Below are 20,612 nucleotides of genomic sequence, written 5' to 3' on the forward strand. Positions count from 1 at the left end.
AGTCTGTATTATCAGATACCTATAGCTGAGTTCCATGTGGTGGAGTTCTTACCACACACTTATTCAGTATAGTGACTTGATATATTTCCTGAATAGATACTTTTTTTAGAAGACTTATTCTTTGTTTAATAAAGAACAGTTTCTTCTGATAGCTTTGACCCTTCCTGGGGGTACCCAGAGCTGTGAGGCATCTCATTACGACCTGTGCCTGCCATGGGTCAGCTCCTCAGCTCCATTGGCCACAGACAACACAAGCACACCCCTATAGATCTATTCAGGCCCCAATGTCTCTTTGCAGGTTAGCAATAGGCACACTCCAACCTCTAAGCATCTCCCTGGAATATCCAGCCCCTGATCCATTGGACATTAACAGTAGTCACAGATTTGCTGCTCCCAAAGAACCAATACACCCCAGTTTATCTGTTCCACCTTAGATCACTGCTCTGCTTAATAGACAGCACTTAGATATGGTTATAATTAAAACAAATATAAATTTATTTAACAAAGGATAGAGATTCTGGTATTAGCAAATAGAAGTATTGGAAACAAATGTTTACATATAAAATACAATCATAACATACATTCCAGACCCTAGACTTATTTAACTAGATACTTTTATGTCTTGCAGAACAATGCTCACTCAGTCCTAGCAGAATTTTACAGCCAGACTTGGCTGTGATCCCACTTTCATGAGGCAAATACACATTTTCAGCTTGCTTCCTAGGTGATGGTGTCCCCTCTCCTTTTTTGAAATGCAGTTACAGACTATTGTCTGAGGGATAGCTCAGTGGTTTGAGCATTGGCTTGCTAAACCCAGGGTTGGGAGTTCAGTCCTTGAGGGGGCCACTTAGGGATCTGGGGCAAAATCAGTACTTGGTCCTGCTAGTGAAGGCAGGGGGCTGGACTCGATGACCTTTCAAGGTCCCTTCTAGTTCTAGGAGATAGGATATCTCCATTAATTAAATTATATAATTAAAACCCCAGGAGGTCCCCTTTTCAGAAACTTATCTTGGGGTTCCTTTGTTTCTGTAAATTCTCAGGTCTGCACCTGGCTCAGATAGGAAACACAGCCTGTCTCCATGGATGTTTTTTGTTCTACATGCTGATTAAGTTAGCTCTGAGGTTCACCTCAGGTCACAAGCTTTGCTTCAACCATTTTGGAACCTAATATTTTATATTTTACATATTTCTTGAACCATTTTCTATACAAACTTCTTGCAACAATTATGATGACCAGTGGGCTACTAGCTTTTGGCAGAGACCTCACATGACATAATTTGGTGAACTAATATACATATCTTTGACCTTGTAAAACTGCATGCACCCCCCTGTGCCCTCTGTCAACTGGCACCAGGAGGTCCCTGGGTCATAACAGTATTTGTGGCTCTTTGACAAATTGTTTGCATAGATATTCTGTTTGTGATGTGTGCACCATTGGTGCATAAACTTGGACCTTTTTGGAAAGCAGTGTCCACTGGTATTGGATGTGCACCCTACTTATGCCCTCCTCTTCCCCCTGAAGATATCATTTCCTTTCACTAAATCAAGAATCGAGTATAAGATTGAAATAACAGGGACAGTAGGTAGCATAGATCTATGTAAGCAGGCAATCTTTCCCAACCCCCCACAATTTAACTTGGTAAGTAACAGTTCTTGTTCTTCAACAATTCCCCACTATAATTGATTAAAAAACAATCCCCAGACCCAAAGGAGGTGGGTCTTAGGAGCCTTACTTGGATAGATTGCAAGAGTGCTATCCCAGACCGAGTATCTTAAACTCAAGGGTAGTCCAATGCTTCATGAAGGTGTGAGCCTTTTATATCTCAACAAAGGGGGCATTTCTGAGACACGCAGTGAAGGCTCCTTAAACCTCGTATAATATGCCTTAGCACCTGTTGGTACTGGAATACAAGAGACTATGCAGAACCTAATCCACTTGGACAATCTCTGAGTGGAAACTGACTGCCCTCTATTATTATCTCCTGTATTACAAACAAACTAGGTGTTTTGTGGAATTACTTGGTTTTGTTTGAATAGTAGCTAGAAAGTGTAGCCTACCTTCTCCTAGTAGAGAGGGTATTGGAAGAAACTACTGGAAACTTGATTGGGACACAGAGATCACCTTTCACATGAATGTGGAGTATGAGGGAAGGACCAGGTTATCATTATAAAACTGAATATGGCAGGTCTCCCACTAGGGCCTACATATTGCAAACTCTCCACAAATGCAGTCTTAATTGAGAGAATTCAGAGTCTATTCTGGCAATTGTTCAGAGAGTGGTTCCATTAATTTGGCAATCACCACATTTACTTATATCCGAGAAAGGAGGCAATTCCTGAAAAGGAGGCAACACTTGAAATTAGACCTTTAAAAATAACTTAATGTGAGATGAAAGAAGACACAAGAGTTCTATAGTGGTTTTTGACTTGTGAAATCTCTTCTAAATGCATGAATTGTGGGAGAGACCAGATTATTTTAAAATGAAGAGAGAGTCCAGATTAAAGAAAATGGAAGACTGGTGAGGATGAGATCCTTTTTGTTTTGCCCAGATGAAGAACCACTTGAATTTCACAGAGCAGAAGACTTTCTAGACTCTCTCAGAGCCATCGCAGTCCAAGTTGCACAGCCAGCTGGCATCTTTGTTCTCACACTTGGGCACCGTGGATTGAGGTGTAGAATCTGTTCCTGGGATAAAAATTCTGGCAGGTTGAGCAGAAGTACTGGAGTTTATGCTGCCTGGACCAGCAGGTTGAACCACCAAAATTGATAGGCCCATTCTAGCCCTGTGAGTAGTAGCATCTGTATTCTGTCTTGTCTGATCTTCCTCAGCATTTTTGGATGAGAGAAATAAAAGGTAACACATTGAAAAAACATCTGGTCCAAGAGGAATCCATCTATTGGAGACCAGGATTATTTAGAGCAGGATTAGTTGCACTTGATATTGTGTTCTTTGGCAACCAGGTCTTCTGAAGTGTTCTCCAGATTGGGAGCAGAATGTTGATGAGTGACTCTTTGAGAATTACTCTTACTGTGCACTGTATTTTCAGCTGAGATTTTCCATTAGGATTTTTACTTTTACTGGAAGACAGAGACTTGTGGTTGTGATATGGTGATGAACATAAATTCCAAAATACCAAGCTCTTACCACATTGATACCTTGATGGGGGCAGTTTTGCAATTTATGCAGAGTAACACACTTTTGCAAAATGATTGTACATGTACATTTTGCAAAATGTGCTGTGCATATTTGCATAATGTTGTGATTGTCTTCACATTTACTGGAATCAAATCTGGTCTTTGTGGTTTGCTTGTTATCTGTCTTTATATCTTGGTTATATTCTCCATCATTGGTTGTAATCTCCGTCATTGGATATTTTAAAGAGCAGGTTAGACAAACACTTGTCAGGAATGGTCTAGATAATACTTGGTCCTTCCATGAGTGCAGGGGACTGGACTAGATGACCTCTCAAGATCCCTTCCAGTCCTATGATTCTATTTTTAATTAGGTGTGATCAGTTCTTTCATTGCTTGCTAGCACTTTCATTTGTAAGGCATAGTTTTTGCTAATTCTGCAAATATCTTATGTTTGCAAAGTCAAATCCGTTTCTCTCAATAACCTTGCTTTGACCTGGTTATTGGTTACATTGAAAATAATGTAGTCTTTAATTAGTGCATCTGTTAACTGTTCAAATTCATATGGACTGATGTGCTCAGTGAAAAGTATATACATTTGTTTCATCTTGGTATCTCTTAATATATTTCCAGAAGCAATTTATGGTGCCATAGTAATATCCTGTGGTGTTATGGCACCATGAATGGCTCCCTGAAGCCTTTCAAAGAACCATGTGGAAATATAAGCACTAATACAACAAACACAAATACCTCCACTATAAATACTGGACTTCTGAAACATTCTTATTTTTTTATATTTGAATAACTGTAGATTATATTGTAATTTAAATAGTTTGTAGTTTTGTTGAAAACTTTGATTTAAAAATATTTTTGTAAAGCTAATTTTGCAAATAATATGTAGATAATCTCTATATTTTTAAAATTTGCATTGGTGTTAGGTTTTAAGGAATTTTGACATTTTATATTTCTGAGTATTGTTAAAACTGTCTACCTCAGGTACTTTAAGTACCTGAAGGAGAACTCTGTGTAACCTCCAAAAGCTTGTCTCTCTCACCAACAGAAGTTGGTCCAATAAAATATATTACCTCACTCACCTTGTCTCTCATGTACTTAAAGCAGTCTTTTTTGGAACTTGTTGAATCTGCTGTCCAGTTCAAAAGAATCTACGAAAAGAATTCACAATATTATTGTGCATTGATAGGGATTGGATGATTCAGGGGGATTTGCACTGAGATACAGAACCTTTCACCTGTAGGTAGTCAGTTCAATTTAGATCAGAGTGGTAATGACTAAGAGGGACCTAAGTAAAGGGAGTTGAAGTTCTAACTGTAGTTCCTAGTGGCCAGGTGTATAATTCACAATAATCCCAAATGCACTAACATTTCAGCCTTGGAAATTGAATGCTTTCACCCTCAAGTCAGGGTTTGAAGCATATTGAGGAATCTTGTGCCATGAGTTTTTGGGCAGAATTCTTCTTTACTGGTTTCTGTGTGGACTTCTGCTCAAAAAATAATGGCATGGTATGGCCCATGAGCATGGAGCTGTATGGGATTTTTCACTGCTGCTTATGATTCTTTGGCTTGACTGACTTTACAGTCATCAGCTACACTACAAGTTGTGATGACATGGACTCAGGGTTGCCAGTGATGATTAAAATTCACTATGTTCTATGCCAAAAACCACATGACCCTATAACTTACAAAATGAGACTTTGATTTTTCAAACAGATGAACTGATGCAGACCCTCAGGCCTGCACTGAGTCCTAATAAAGTCAGAAAATATTAACCAAAGGGATTCTGTGTGGGACTAAGAGTCAGCACTGATACATTTGTTTGCAGGATCAGGGTCTAAATAAGACATCTTATGTTGCATTAGTATTCAGGTTCATGTCCTTTGTATGCTAACCACTAATGGAAGACATGATCACAAACATGTGAGTAGGTCTGAAAGTCCAGCTAAGAGAGTTCAGTGGTACACATAAAAGCTATCCCATTTCAGTACATTACAAACTATGTTGTAAACAAGTTCTTGGTTCCCAGCAAAAAGTTGCCATTATCTGAAAGTTGCCAATAAGCGAAAGGCCCCCATTTTCAAATGGATGTATACATGTACTGGTATGGAACAGTGATGTACTACAGTCGTATTTTTGTATTGTATTCTTGTTCGATACAACGTTAAAAATAAACAGGAAACATGAAAAAGCCACACATAGAAAATTGTTTCCTTTAATATTATAATGTTTCTCTGTGTAGCTTCTGAAGTAAAATGGTAAGATAAGTAAATGAAGTAAAACAGTCAGACTGAATCCTCCCTCCATACCAACTGTTTATGTGACAGGCACAGGTAAATTAAAAAAGAAATTTTGGTATACTTACAGTCAATGCTTCAGGTGTGTCTCACACAATAAAATGTCACACAGTTTTAAGACCACAATTTGTCCAGTGTCATCACCGTTCTTTAGAATCTATGAAACAACAAATTTAAAGATACCACACTTCTCGGCTACTCACACTAGCTTCTCCTGGACTCTCATAGGGCCTCTAGAACCTGAGCTTTACTGGCGAGAAAGGCCCACATGTTTGAAGTCGTGACACAAAGCCGAAGTGCACAACTGTGCAGCACCGTGAAGTGTGTTATGAATGTTGGCTAAAGCATGTACAGCAGTAATGTGTGTGCACTGTACGTAGGGGTGACCAGATGTTCTGTTTTTAAACGGACAGTCCCATCTTTTGGGACTTTCTCTTATATAGGCACCTATTACCCTCACCCTGTCCCATTTTTTCACAGTTGCTATCTGGTCACTCTAACTGTAGGTCCGGGAGACACACAAACAGTCACGTACTGTCTCGCATTTGGAGCCAGCAGATTCATTACAAGTGGAACCTCTTCTAATAAAGCTGTCGATACGTGGCATGAGAGTTGCTCATATATGAATTCTGTTAATACTAAAGTCAATGGGACATGATTGGTTCTTGGAAAAATGTTGCTAATAACTGAAAGTTGTCTTTATCAGGATTGCTAATAACTGGCACCAACTGTGTGGTCTTTTACAATGTGTTATACGCTGCCCATGTTGTATCTATTCAATAAACGGAGGAATTTAGGGCTGTCATAAGTAGTGCATTCCTTTAGAATAGGTTTAAAATAGCAAGAAATGGATTGTCATGGATAGTAAAATTTTTTTAGTTTAAAATTGACAAATACTCATATTAGGGTAACTGTATTTTATTTTTAGCAGATATGGTGAGTCTCCAAAAAGGCCCAGAAAGAAAAAGGCAAGAGTAAGTGAAAAAATAAAATTAATAATTTTTATACTTTTGCTGCAATATATTTTAGTGTTGTTGTTTTGTACAATCAACACTGTAGAAGTAGTAAAATATTTTAATGTTAACAGTCTGATAAAAATAACTCATTACATAATGGAGAATGGGCAATCTGCTTTAATTTATATTTCAACTCAAATGGTCTTAATTTTAGGCTTTTGCCACATCAAGTAGATAAAATGCAAATATGAAAAACATATTGATACATTTTAAAACTGGGCAATCTTTTTTAACATTTTTCATTCTAATCCAATTGAAGAAAATTGTTACTAAATCCCTATTTTGGCTGCCCTCCCCATCTTGGCTTTACTTGTTTTTGTAAATCCTAGTGGAAAATTCAGTAGTTTTATTATTTAAATTTAGAGAAATGAGATATTTTATGAGGAGAGTCTTCATGCTATGGAATAGGGTTAAAAAAAACCCCAAATGAACCAAAAATGTATTGCTTCCTTTATCCATAGCACTGTCAATTGTCTGTTTAGATTGTCAGCACTTAGGAGCAGTGACCATTTCTATCTAGGAGCTAGATTGTAACACAGTCTCACTCCTACTGATAAACAGGGACTACTTGTGTGAGTATCTGCTCATCAGTGGACTTATTATTTGTATTGCAACAAAACTAATTAGTGTAAGGTCCTATTGTGCTCCAGCAGGCACAATAGGACCGGATACTAATCTTTGTCAGGAGATTCTGGGTTTGTTACTAGCACCCACAAGAAGGACCTGAACATGGTGTCAATTTTGGTAAAATAAAATAGGAATGTGGATAGGGAGGGAATTCAGAATAAAAAGGATTCTGGGAAGGGCATTCATTTTGGTTATTTTTTTCCCCAAAGGGAGAGAGGTAGTACCTGCCATCTATTTAAATCATGATTAATAGGGGCTTGACTATGTTTTTAATTTAATTAGGGAACAGGATGTCCAAATATCTGAGGTGCATCTGTTGCCATCTAAATATCCCGATAGGAGAGCTACTGCCAGCTAAATCCAATAAGATCTTCATTGTTTCTGACTTATCCCAATTTATCTTGTAGCCAGCTAATTTACCAAAATTATCTATTGTTTGTACAATATTTGGACTAGCTTGATCTGGATTTTTAATTAATAGGAGGATGTCATCTACATATAGAATGATTTTTGTCTCCGGAGACCCTGATTTGATCCCTTGAATCCCTTGGTTCCCTAATTAGTTCTGCATGTGGTTCTAATGTTAGATTGAACATGGGGGAGGGGGGGAGGGGCATCCCTGTTTAGTTCCCCGAATCATATCAAAGAGGGGGGCTTTTGTGCTATTTGTTAGAATATGAGAGTTGGGATTGGAATATAACAGTTTGATCCATGAAATAAAGGATTTCCCCAAAAGAATTTATCCAGGGTAAGAAACAGATATGTCCAGTTCACTCTGTCAAAGGCTTTCTATGTATCAAATGAAATGATTGCATGGGAATTTCAAGAGTCTTGATGGAATGCCGTAACATTAATCAACAGATATGTGTTGTCTGCACTATGTCTTTTTAATAAAACACAGCTGAATGGGGTGAACCAAATCACTCATTACTTTTTCAAACATCTTAGCCAATATTTTTGAGAGTATTTTCATACCAGTATTGATTAAAGAGATGAGTCTATAACTGTAATACATTTGTGCAGGTTTACGTAGTACAGTAATTAGGGCTTCCCTCATAGTAGGAGGAAATGTACCTTTCTTTAAGGCATCTTTGTAAATGTTTAACATCTTAGGTGCCAGAATATCTTTTGAAACTTCGATAGAATTCTATCAGAAGGCCATTAGGGCTGGTGGTCTTGCCCCAACTTTTAATAAGGTATATATAGTGTAAGAGATCTTAGCCTTCACCAGCAAAAATCCTCATCTTTATTTACTCCTAATATTTGTAATTTGAGTCTTCTGTGAAATGAAATTGCTACACTTTTGGTAGTGGACGAGAAATTGTTAAACATCCTTTCCCCCAGCCCCTCCTCCTAAATTTTCTGCCTCCAAATCATTAAGGTGGGTTTCCTGTAGGAAGATATCTTTTATTTGAATAATTAGTGCAAAGGAGGAGGTTAGGCATCAATTATAAAGGCTGAGCTTTTATAGTGAAGGAATGAGAAATGCCCTGCTGTGAAAGGTATACGGTTGTAAAAATATGGATCAAGGTAAAAAGATCATAGTAAATTAGGGTAGGCATACTACAGTTTGATTATCAATAGTGCAGGAAATTAATGGTGCCAGGGGATGCATTGTAGCTATTTTTATAATGTAGGAAACAAATAGAGTGTACATAAGCCTGTGGTATTTTACAGTTTAATAATAGAATTATTGTCATCCAGCTATAGTGAATTGGAAGAAGACTTGAAAGAGTAGCAGAAATGTGACCTTACAACAGTGTTAGTGATTACAGACAACATAGGGTATCATAGATGAGTGCAATGTGTTAACGTGTAGCCTGATTGCTTATTTGATTCAGATGGATGAATATCTGAAGTTATAGATCGAAACCAACCTTTCAACATTCATGTGCTGTACAGTTGACTTGTTAATATGAAAATTTCTAACATAATGAAAAAAGATGTGGACAATAGGTTATATTTTGTGTTATTACACATGCAATAAGGATTAACCATGTCTAATGTGTAAGGGTGTAATCACTATTCCAGCTGCTAGAAAGAAAGATTTAGTAAGATTGTAACTACTGAATGCATAAATTAAATGTAATAAAGCTTGTTAATATAAGACTTCTGTATTAAAAACAACTAGTTCATTCACAAAAATTGCTGAAGAGAAAAATTATGTAACCTGTGAAAAATTCAGGTAAGGGTAAGATTTAATTTTTTTGCAATTTTTTGTGTACATGGCAGGGGCACTGCACCTTAATAAATTAAGGCTAAAATATAAATAAAGTTCAGTGAAGGACACATGCTTCTTACTTGACATTTTAGGTTAGTAATTTCAGGGACAAGGCAGTATCTTACGATAAATGTGAAACATTCCCATCATCAATCAACATCATAAAGAAGCAACACCAGAGTTCAAATGTTAGCAAATCTTCCATTTTAATACATGTTCAGATTAGATGTGTGTTCGATGATGGAAAACAAATACTCCTCTGCTCTGATGAAACAGCAAAATGTCTTTTGCATGCGCCTTCAGCCATTTTGTGTATGGAGATGGATTGACTTCAGAACAGGCTGCTACTGTTCTTTGTTTAGGTGGCTGTATAGTTCATCCAGGACTGTCTTGGGAAACTATTTTTGTAGTATCGAGTATTCTAATCTATTACAATAATCCTGAAATGTAACTAGGTTTCTTGAAATAAGTGTTATTAATTATAATAAGTATAGTATTTGTAATAGAATGTTGCATGTTTAGCGCTTTCTTTCCTTTTCTGTAATTGTAACTTCTGAATACGGATAGGTTAAATGGGGTTTATTTTTAAGTGAATTAAGAACACCTAAAAGATGCCAGAGCAAAAGCTGAATGACTGGGGATGGGTCACTTGATAAATTGCCTTGTCCTGTTCACTCCCTCTGAAGCATTTGGGACCAGCCCCTGGCGGAAGGCAGAACACTGGGCTAGATGGACCCTTTATTTGACCCAGTATGGCCATTCTTATGTTCTTATTTAAAGAAATGGAAACTGAAGTCCTCCATGTATAAAATAAGCACAGTGTGGATAATTACAATGAAATCTTCCATGTACTGCCTCTACTAGTTTAATTCTACCCAACTGAGAAACTACATCTAGAAATGAGAAAGTAGTTCAAATCCCATGCTGATTTATGTCTTGGATTATGGTTGCTAGCTAGGGTGACAATTGGCATCAACTATGATACTTCACTAGGAACTATTCGGAGACTACTTGCTAATTTCAGATAGGCCACGGAACAGACATCAGATATTAACAACATTCAGTCATTTCCAATCCAGTATTGACTGAGAGTGTAAGCAAGAAGTGAAAGATTCTGTATTCTAACTATTTTTATGGATTGTTATGGCAATATAGGTTAAACCTAAAAGACACATGTACTGTGTATAAATCTCCTGTAAGTTTCCTGTTCTGCAGTCACTTACTACTGGGCACAGTGCTTACTATTGTGAGTTGTCTCCCTGACATCAGTACAGGGACAGGTCTGTTTGTAGAAGGAGTTCAGTGGAAGCTTGCCTGTTTACAGTAGAGCTGAACTTGACCACTTATGTGATTTTTGACATCGTACCTGTAACAAAGTTAAAAGTAAATGTATCCTTAGGAATTTAGACTATAAAAATTAAAAATATATTCTAAAATAAAATATTTGACTTTCAATTTCTTTTCAGTTCTCCATGCACATTGCCCTAGCCCAATTATCCATTAGCCGAATATAATAATCTGTACATTATTTGGTCTGAAATTAAATGAGCAAATGTACCCTGCACAACGTCGTTAGTCGACACTATCTTTAGATGACATGTTGTTGCCCCATTTCGCAGCACTTACTAATGTGAGTAGTTCCAGTGACTTGAAATGACTGATGGTTGTCATTTCACAAGTATTATTTGTTAGACAACCTCTTAAGTGATGCTGATCTATACAGTAACAATGGTCAATGTAACAGCAGCACTGATGATTCTAGGAGTAAAAGAACTATGTATTTATAATTTAGATTGGGTAGATATTATAAAATCTGCATGTGGATAGTATTTGGATTCATAGTAGCAGAAGTAGCCAACATTCTCTATTGACACTTCTCTTTTATGTTATGTTTGAGAAAGATACTTGTTGCACTACTCTATGGGCTGAAGTGATGCAACTTTGAAATATAGATGCAACATTCCCCCCCCCACATCCACACACCCCTATAATACATTGCAATGACAAGTTTCTGTTGGAAGCTGATCTAGTGAGATGAAAATTCCTGATGCAATAATAGAGAATATTTGAACCACCAAACTGAAAAGAACTTTTTAAGGTGTCACTCTTGGTCACAGTAGTTTTCTATAAAGAAGTTCCTAGTTAACTTACCAACTAAGCATTCCCTGCCCCCCCCCCCCAAAAAAGATAAAAATGATGTCGATACAAACATAAGAAAGGGTAGGGAACAAATTAAAGTAGCTGGCAGGATGTTGTTACATCAGAGATCTAAAGTGCAACCTCTAGAGCAATATAACACATTTCTACAGAATGCTTAATATATTTTACTATCTTTTGAATCTGGTTTGAATGAGTACCTCCAGATGATGTACAGTCCATTATCACTAATACATATACAATACTTCACTTTTTCTGGATCTGTTCTCTAATATGTATTTTTAACAAATCATATATTCTCAAATTTGCTTTAAAATACACTAAAATTATATTTGTAGATTAATATTTTTCATATCTAATTAAAGCAACAGTATATCGGTTATGTTAAAGGTATAGAGGTGTTTCTTACTCTACAGTGAAATCCCTAACTTAAGAAATCAGATGAGAAGAAAATGTATACTTTTGTTTTAAATGTTGTAATTTAAAAAGATTTCTTTAAAAAAAAATCACAGCTCACCATAAATTGATACATACATATGTGAATGCCACTTGAAAGAGGAAACGTGGTCATCGTAAAGTCAATATAGCAACAGGAAAGTAAGAGGTTCTGTTCTGGCTCCCAAATCATCAACCAAATCATTAACTGAGGCCAAAATTTTCAAACTTGAGTCCTTAAAATTAGGCATCTAAATCCATGTTTAGGCACCCAAATAAAGTGGCTTGATTTTCAGTCTGCCTTCACTGCCAAGAAAGGTGTATTTTTATAGTTAGTTACCTTGAATTAGCTATCTTGCTGTAAAATCCTAATGGAGTCAAGGCACAGGTAGTTTTTATTTCAGTGTCGCTAATCAAGGTCAACCTTGTATCCCTCATCTGGAGTTTACCTCGACTAGGTCCATAGAGGTAAAAGCTACAGTATGTTGTGACAGGAATTGTGCAGCAAGATATCTAACTCAAGTTAAAACACCATTTTTGGTAGTGAAAAAACCTCCAAGTACCAATCACTGGGAAAATCTATGAAAATCAGGCCACGTTTTTGGATTTGGGCACCAAAGTTTGAAAATTTTGACCTAAACTCCAATTGCAGGCCCAATTATGGCATTATATTGGTTCTTCTTCGAGTGCTTTCTCATATCCATTCCATTAGGTGTGCGCGCGCCGCGTGCACGATCGTCGGAGAATTTTCTACCCTAGCAACACCAGCGGGTCGGCTGTGGAGCCCCCTAGAGTGGCGCCTTCATGGCGCTGAATATATACCCTAGCCGACCCAGCGCTCCCTCAGTTCCTTCTTACCGCCCCTGACGGTCGTTGGAACTGTGGAGCGCGGCGTAGCTGTTCTCCACTCTCCCTAGCTTATCCAGTTATTCACAGTTATAGTTATAGTTCTAGTTGTTTATAGTTAAATAGTTGGTTATTCACTTTCTTTATAGTTTTTATATAGTTGAAGGGGATTAAGGGGGTATCTCCCCCTTTTTCCCCCGGCCGCGTGGCCGGGCTCATGCCCAAGGCTCCCGGCTTCAAACAGTGCGCCTCCTGCGCTAAGCCTATGCCAACGAGTGACCCGCACGACTCGTGTCTGAAGTGCCTGGGAGAGTCCCATCAAACAGATAAGTGCAAGATCTGTAAGGCCTTCAAACCGAGGACCAAGAAGGAGCGGGACTTTCGACTCCGGCAACTCCTTATGGAGGCGGCACTTAGCCCGGACGCTCCATCGGCACGTCAGGCCCCGGCACCTAGCACCTCGGTGCGCAGTGCCCCGGCGGCACCGGCCATGCCGACCACGTCGGCCAAGCCTCCACGGCACCGGACCTCATCGGCACCGCACTCACAGCAAGTGCCTCGGCGCCGTTCATTATCCCCGGGACATAAAAAATCCCATAAGACGGGGACCTCAGTGCCGAAGACGCCGGCTCCCCCGGTGCCGGGGGTAGAGCCGCGTCCACCCGTGGAGCACCGAAAACAGGTGCCTCCAGCACCGTCGACTCCGGCTCCGAGGCCGTTGAGTCCGGTGCAGACAGAGTCACCACCGCGACCGGCGGTGATACAGTGCCTCCCGTCGACACCAGAGACCTTCGCGACGGCGAGAGACTTGATCGCCCTCACGGAGCCGGCACCGCCCCAACCACCGGCACCGTTGCCTCGCCCGGTCCAATCTAGGGGGAAACCTGCCTTGATGCGCCCTCCATCGCAGGGGCTGGAACCACGGCACCGGTCCAGGTCCCGAAGCAGGTCCCCACGCCGCTCGCAGTCCCGGCGCCGGATATCACCTCGGCACCGGTCGTACTCGCGGCCAAGATCATCGCGGCACCGCTCTATGTCTCGGCACCGCTATGATCGTCGGCACCGATCAACGTCGAGACGTAGTTCTCTGCACCGGTACGATCGACGCTCGACGTCGAGAGGCCGCTCCCGGCACCGGGCCTACTCCAGGTCATCGTCTCGATCCAGGTCAGACTCCCGACACCGGCGAGGTCATCGGCACCGATCGCCGGCACCGCGTAGAGATAGAACATCCCCAGACCGGCACCGTACGGCACCGTCTCCCACGGGATTCGTCTAGGCGCAGTCGGCACCACCATGGCCATTGAGATCGGTGTCTCGCTCCTCTGAGGACTTGTCAAGATCGGCATACCCCCCTCAGGGGCAAGCCGGGGAGCAAGATATAGGCCATTGGCAAGAGGTAGCAGAGGACCCTGCCCATGGCCCATCTCACTGGTCGTTCTGGACCCCGTGGGCGTACCATCAGGCGCAAGGGGCTCCAATAACTTCAACCTCTCGCTCGGCTCACTCTGATACAAGGGCCCCAGAGTCCACCATCTCTCGCCCTCCTCCAGGGGGTATGGAGGCCTCTGTGTCTGCACCACCTGACGTCCCGGACCTAAGGGCAGGTGATGCTCTGACCCAGGAACAGGGAGACCAGGATCCTCCCTTGGACCCCTGACCACCAGAGGCATCTTCCTCTTCCTCTCCGGATGAGGCAGTGGCGGGCACGTCGTGCACAGGTCCACCCTCAATAGATCTTCGGGCTCATCAGGACCTGTTACGTAGGATGGCCCGTAATATGGACCTACAGACGGAGGAGATAGTGGAGGTGCAGGACCCCATTGTAAATATCCTCGCGGCGGATGTCCCATCAAGAGTGGCGTTGCCCCTGATCCGCACGATCCAGGCGAACGCAACTACGATATGGCAAACTCCTGCCTCCATCCCACCCACAGCCAGAGGGGTGGAGAGAAAGTACTTTGTCCCCTCAAAGGACTATGAGTACCTGTATACTCATCCACAGCCGTGTTCACTGGTGGTGTCATCGGTGAATGCAAGGGAGCACCACGGTCAACAGGCCGCAGCGCCAAAATCTAAGGAGGCTAAGCGCCTCGATTTGTTTGGCCGTAAAGTTTATTCAGCCGGAGGGCTGCAACTTAGAGCGGCTAACCAACAGGCGCTACTGAGCCGTTATAGTTTTAACTCCTGGAACTCTATGGGGAAGTTCAAGGAGTTGATTCCCCAAGAGTCCAGGGAAGAGTTCGGGGCCCTAGTTGAGGAAGGTAAGAAGGTGGCTCGGACTTCCTTACAGGCCTCATTAGATATAGCGGACTCGGCTGCGAGAACCCTGGCGTCAGGTATCGCTATGCGAAGGACCTCTTGGCTCCAAGTTTCGGGTTTGCCCCCTGAGTTGCAACAAATCCTGCAGGATTTGCCCTTTGAAGGACAGGGGTTGTTCTCGGAGAAGACGGACTCTCGCCTGCAGAGCCTCAAGGACTCCAGGACAATCATGCGCTCCCTGGGGATGCATGTTGCGGGTCCTCAGCGCAGGCCATTTAGGCCTCAGCCTCAGCGCTTCTACCCCCCCCCACCTCGTCAGAGACAGGACTCTGCCCGGAGGCGGGGGCGAGGTGGTAGAAGAAGGTGGACCGGCCCTCAACCTGGTCAGAACCAAGGGCCACCAAGGCCACCGGCAGGCCCCAGGCAGAACTTTTGAAGGTGCGGTCGAGGACGGCGCCCCAGTCATCCCCCAGGATCCAGCCCCCTCCTTTCGGGATCGCCTCTCCCACTTCCACCGTGCTTGGTCCCTTATAACTTCGGACCGTTGGGTCCTTCGCACGGTGGAGAGGGGATACGCTATCCAGTTTTCTTCAATCCCTCCCTCCCACCCCCCTTCCCCGTCCCTCTTCAGGGACCCTTCTCACGAGCAACTTCTTATACAGGAGGTTTCCACGCTCCTTGCTATGGGGGCCATAGAGGAGGTTCCGATAGAGTTAAGGGGCAGGGGATTTTATTCCCGTTACTTCCTGATCCCCAAGTCCAAAGGAGGTCTGCGGCCCATCTTGGACTTGCGCGGACTCAACAAATTCGTAGTAAAGTTGAAGTTCCGCATGGTCTCTTTGGGGGCCATTATCCCTTCCCTCGATCCTGGAGACTGGTTCGTCGCCCTCGACATGAAAGACGCTTACTTTCATATCGCAATTTACCCGCCTCACAGACGCTTCCTGCGATTCGTGATAAGCAGAGTGCACTATCAATTTGCAGTCCTTCCCTTCGGCCTATCCTCGGCCCCAAGAGTATTCACGAAATGTATGGCTGCGTGGCAGCGTACCTTCGTCGGCAAGGGATACAGGTGTTCCCGTACCTAGACGACTGGGTGGTACGCGGTCGCACCAAAGAGCAAGTTCGAGCTCATGTCCACATAATAGTGCACACATTCAACAAGTTGGGCATCCTTCTCAACAAGGACAAATCCACTCTAGAACCTACCCAGAGAATAGAATTCATCGGCGCAGTCCTAGACTCCAGACGTGCACAAGCCATCCTGCCAGACAACCGCTTTTGTACCATCACAAGCCTCATTCAAGGGCTCAGGGCCTTCCCAACTACCACGGTGAGGTCGTGCCTCACCCTACTGGGTCACATGGCTTCCTGCACGTACGTAACCAGGCATGCCAGACTTCGGCTTCGCCCACTCCAGACTTGGGTGTCATCGATATACCGCCCACATCGGGACAGCCTGAACATGGTGGTCACGATCCCGAACTCGGTCCTGACCTCCCTCACCTGGTGGCTAGATCACAATGTGGTTTGCGAGGGGATGCCATTTCACGCACCACAACACTCTCTGCACCTGGTTACAGACGCTTCATCTCTGGGTTGGGGCGCCCACCTCAACGAACACCATACTCAGGGCCTGTGGACTGCATCCCAGTTAGCCCTGCACATCAATGTTCGGGAACTGATGGCGGTGCGCCTGGCGTGCCAGGCTTTTCTCAATCTCCTACGTGGCCGCTGTGTGTTAGTTCTCATCGACAACACCACGGCCATGTTTTACATCAACAAGCAAGGAGGAGCACGTTCGTCAATTCTTTGCCAAGAGGCCATTCGCCTGTGGGACTTCTGCATCGCCCACTCAATCCATCTCACGGCATCGTTCCTCCCTGGAGTCCAGAATACTTTAGCGGACCGACTCAGCAGGTCTTTTCAGACGCACGAGTGGTCCATCCGTCCGGACATCATACATTCCATCTTCCAGAAGTGGGGGTTTCCCCAGATAGACCTGTTTGCATCTCGAGACAACAGGAAGTGCCACGTGTTCTGCTCCCTGCAAGGTCGAGCTCCGGGCTCCCTCTCGGATGCGTTTCTCCTTCCCTGGAAAGACCACCTGTTTTATGCCTTCCCTCCGTTTCCTCTGGTCCACAAGGTACTGCTCAAATTGCGCAGAGACCAGGCACGGGTAATTCTGATCGCTCCAGCGTGGCCGAGACAACATTGGTACACCACACTGTTGGAACTCTCGATTCGGACACCGATCCCGCTTCCATTATGTCCGGATCTCATCTCTCAGGACCACGGCCGACTGCGTCACCCCGACCTGCATTCTCTTAACCTCACGGCGTGGCTGCTCCATGGTTCTCCCAGACAGAACAACAATGCTCACTATCGGTCCAACAGATTCTGTTGAGCAGTAGGAAGCCCTCAACACGAGCCACGTACTTGGCCAAGTGGAAGCGATTCTCCTGTTGGTGCGAACAACGAGCCACGTCCCCGTTACAGGCACCTATTCCTCTTATATTGGAATATCTCCTCTCCCTAAAACAGCAGGGGTTGGCGATATCTTCAATAAGAGTTCACCTGGCCGCTATATCAGCCTTTCACCCAGGGGAACTCGCGTCCTCGGTATTCTCTAACCCGATGGTCGTTAGATTCCTCAAGGGCTTAGACCGGATGTACCCACAACTACGTCAGCCCATCCCGACGTGGGACCTCAACCTGGTTCTCTCCAAGCTCACAGGTCCTCCATTCGAGCCAGTGGCCACATGTTCACTTTTGTACCTATCCTGGAAGACAGCCTTCCTCGTAGCCATCACCTCAGCAAGGCGCGTTTCTGAACTCAGGGCGCTTACATCCGAGCCCCCTTATACAGTTTTCCATAAGGATAAAGTGCAGCTTCGTCCACATCCTGCCTTTCTCCCTAAGGTGGTTTCTCCATTTCATATCAACCAGGATATATTTCTCCCGGTCTTTCATCCTAAACCACATGCTACTCGCCAGGATCAACGTTTACATTCTCTGGACGTACGCAGGGCCCTGGCTTTCTATATTGACCGCACAAGGCACTTTAGAAAGACGACGCAACTCTTCGTTGCAGTGGCCGACCGTATGAAAGGCTCACCGGTCTCCTCGCAACGCCTATCCTCCTGGATTACGTCTTGCATCCGGACTTGCTATGACCTGGCAGGTGTCTCAGCACCGCACCTCACCGCTCACTCCACGAGGGCCCAAGCTTCCTCGACAGCTTTCCTGGCGCAAGTTCCGATCCAGGACATTTGTAGAGCTGCGGTTTGGTCATCAGTCCACACGTTTACAGCTCACTATGCACTAGTGCAGCAGTCCAGGGACGATGCTGCATTCGGATCAGCGGTTTTGCACACAGCAATGTCTCACTCCGACCCCGCCACCTAAGTTGGGCTTGGGAGTCACCTAATGGAATGGATATGAGCAAGCACTCTAAGAAGAAAAGACGGTTACTCACCGTTGTAACTGTTGTTCTTCGAGATGTGTTGCTCATATCCATTCCAAACCCGCCCTCCTTCCCCACTGTCGGAGTAGCCGGCAAGAAGGAACTGAGGGGGCGCCGGGTCGGCTGGGGTATATATTCAGCGCCATGAAGGCGCCACTCTAGGGGGCTCCACAGCCGACCCGCCGGTGTTGCTAGGGTAGAAAATTCTCCGACGATCGTGCACGCGGCGCGCGCACACCTAATGGAATGGATATGAGCAACACATCTCGAAGAACAACAGTTACAATGGTGAGTAACCGTCTTTTACCATTGGTTACATCCTACTGAAAGCACTATTTAAAGAAGAAACCCCCAGCCTATGAAACCCCAGTTTGAGTTTTCAGAGCTAGGAATTACAATAACCATATTTCTGCTTGCAAACAAAGTGAATTTAGATCATAGAAATGTAGGGCTGGAAGGGACCCTTGGAGGTCATCTATCCAGCCCTCTATGCTGAGGCAGGATCAAGTATAGCTAGACCTTCTCTGACAGTTTTAGTTTAATCTGTTGTTAAAAATCTCCAATTATGTAGTTTCCACAGCTTCCCTTGGAAGCCTATTCCAGAGTTTAACTACCTTTATAGTTGGAAAGCTTTTCCTAATACCTAACTGTGGTGGGGTATACAATCACCAGACTGGAGAGCAAAGGGTTATGGTGCTCCTCTGGGCCCAGGAGGCCCTGCCCTTCTGCACCTGCAAAACCTGCACAGGCTGGAGGAGGAGCTTAGAAAGGGGAACAGAGTAGCTCAGTAGCAGGCAGATAGTGGAGGTGAGCTGACTTACACTCTGAGCTCTTGGGAAGGAGCTCCACAGGAGCTCTAGCTGCTTGAGACCTGGCTATAGTGATGTGAACAAGCCTACAAAGAAAGGACCTGTAACTCTTTTTGAAGGTTAGAGACTTTATCTTTGTGTTTAATTCTTTACTTTACCCTGTGGGAAGAGGGGTCTGGTAGGAAGTGAACCAAGGAGGTAGCTGCATAGCACTTGAAGGTGCAGGACTTAACTGCCTAATATTGGGCTCTGGATTAGTACCCAATGGAAAGGGTGGGCCTGGGCTCCCTTACCAAGCCCTAAAGAGGGACAGCTAAGGAAATCCATTTCTTGGTGGGGAACCTAGTTGGGAGAAGACCTTAAAGATGCAAGACCCCAACCCAAAGGGGAAGCTCTGAATCGCTTGCTTAATCCTGGTGACCTCTCTGTTATGGGACTCTCTATATATGCACCCTGAAAGTGGTGGACTAGAAAATGTGACCTGGCTGGAGAATTAAATCACTAAAAGGACAGATCACTGCAGGGTAGAGCAGTAATAAGAAAGGTGAATGCTGGGGAAGAAGTCAACCTGCCACATCCCCTCCTGATCATTAGGCGGCATTGGTGGTTAGTGTTTCCCTTCACACTAACCAAAATCTCCCTTGCTGCAGATGAAGCCAATTACTTCTTGTCCTACCTTCAATGGACATGGAATACTGATCATCGTTGCCTCCTTTGTCGTACATACACCATTCGGATTGATACATCGCAGAATATTAGTTTTTTTTCTCAACTGCATCACATTGTTGACTCATATTCAATTTGTGATCCACTATAACCCTCAGGTCCTTTTCAGCAGGACTGTTGCTTATCAAGTTATTCCCCATTTTGTAATTTGTTCATTTTGATTTTTTTCTTTGCACTTGTCTTTATTGAATTTCATCCTGTTGATTTTAGACCAATTCTCTACTTTGTCAAGGTCCTTTTGAATTCTATTCCTGTCCTCCAAAGTGCTTGCAGTCCCTTCCAGCTTGGTGTCATCTGCAGATTTTATAAGTATATCCTCCACTCCATTATCCAAGGCATTAATGAAAATACTGAATAGTATCAGACCAAGGAGAGACCCCTGAATGACCCCATTACATACATTTCCCCCAGTTTGATAGCAAACCCATTGACAATTATTCTTTGAGTTTGGTCTTTCAACCAGTTTTGCACCTACCTTATAGGGTTCATCTAGGCCACATTTCTCTAGTTTGCTTACGAATATGTCTTAAGGGACTGTGTTAAAAGACTTACAGACATTGTTGTACCATGTCTACAGCTTCTGTCCGATCCGCTAGGCCAATAACC

General features: G+C 43.5%; 1 protein-coding gene across 3 annotated transcripts in view; it reads left to right on the forward strand.

The window, feature by feature from the left end:
* DCDC2C (doublecortin domain containing 2C) overlaps positions 1-20,612 on the forward strand; it is a 104,898-nt gene that overhangs the window by 34,902 nt on the left and 49,384 nt on the right. For 2 of the 3 annotated variants that reach the window (XM_054023457.1, XM_054023459.1), the window contains exon 6: positions 6,370-6,415. In XM_054023457.1, coding sequence (XP_053879432.1) covers positions 6,370-6,415 — 46 coding nt within the window. The remainder of the gene's footprint in view (positions 1-6,369; positions 6,416-20,612) is intronic. The other variant, XM_054023458.1, reaches the window with a different exon arrangement.

Source organism: Malaclemys terrapin, chromosome 3, assembly GCF_027887155.1.
Source record: "Malaclemys terrapin pileata isolate rMalTer1 chromosome 3, rMalTer1.hap1, whole genome shotgun sequence".
NCBI lineage: Eukaryota > Metazoa > Chordata > Testudines > Emydidae > Malaclemys > Malaclemys terrapin.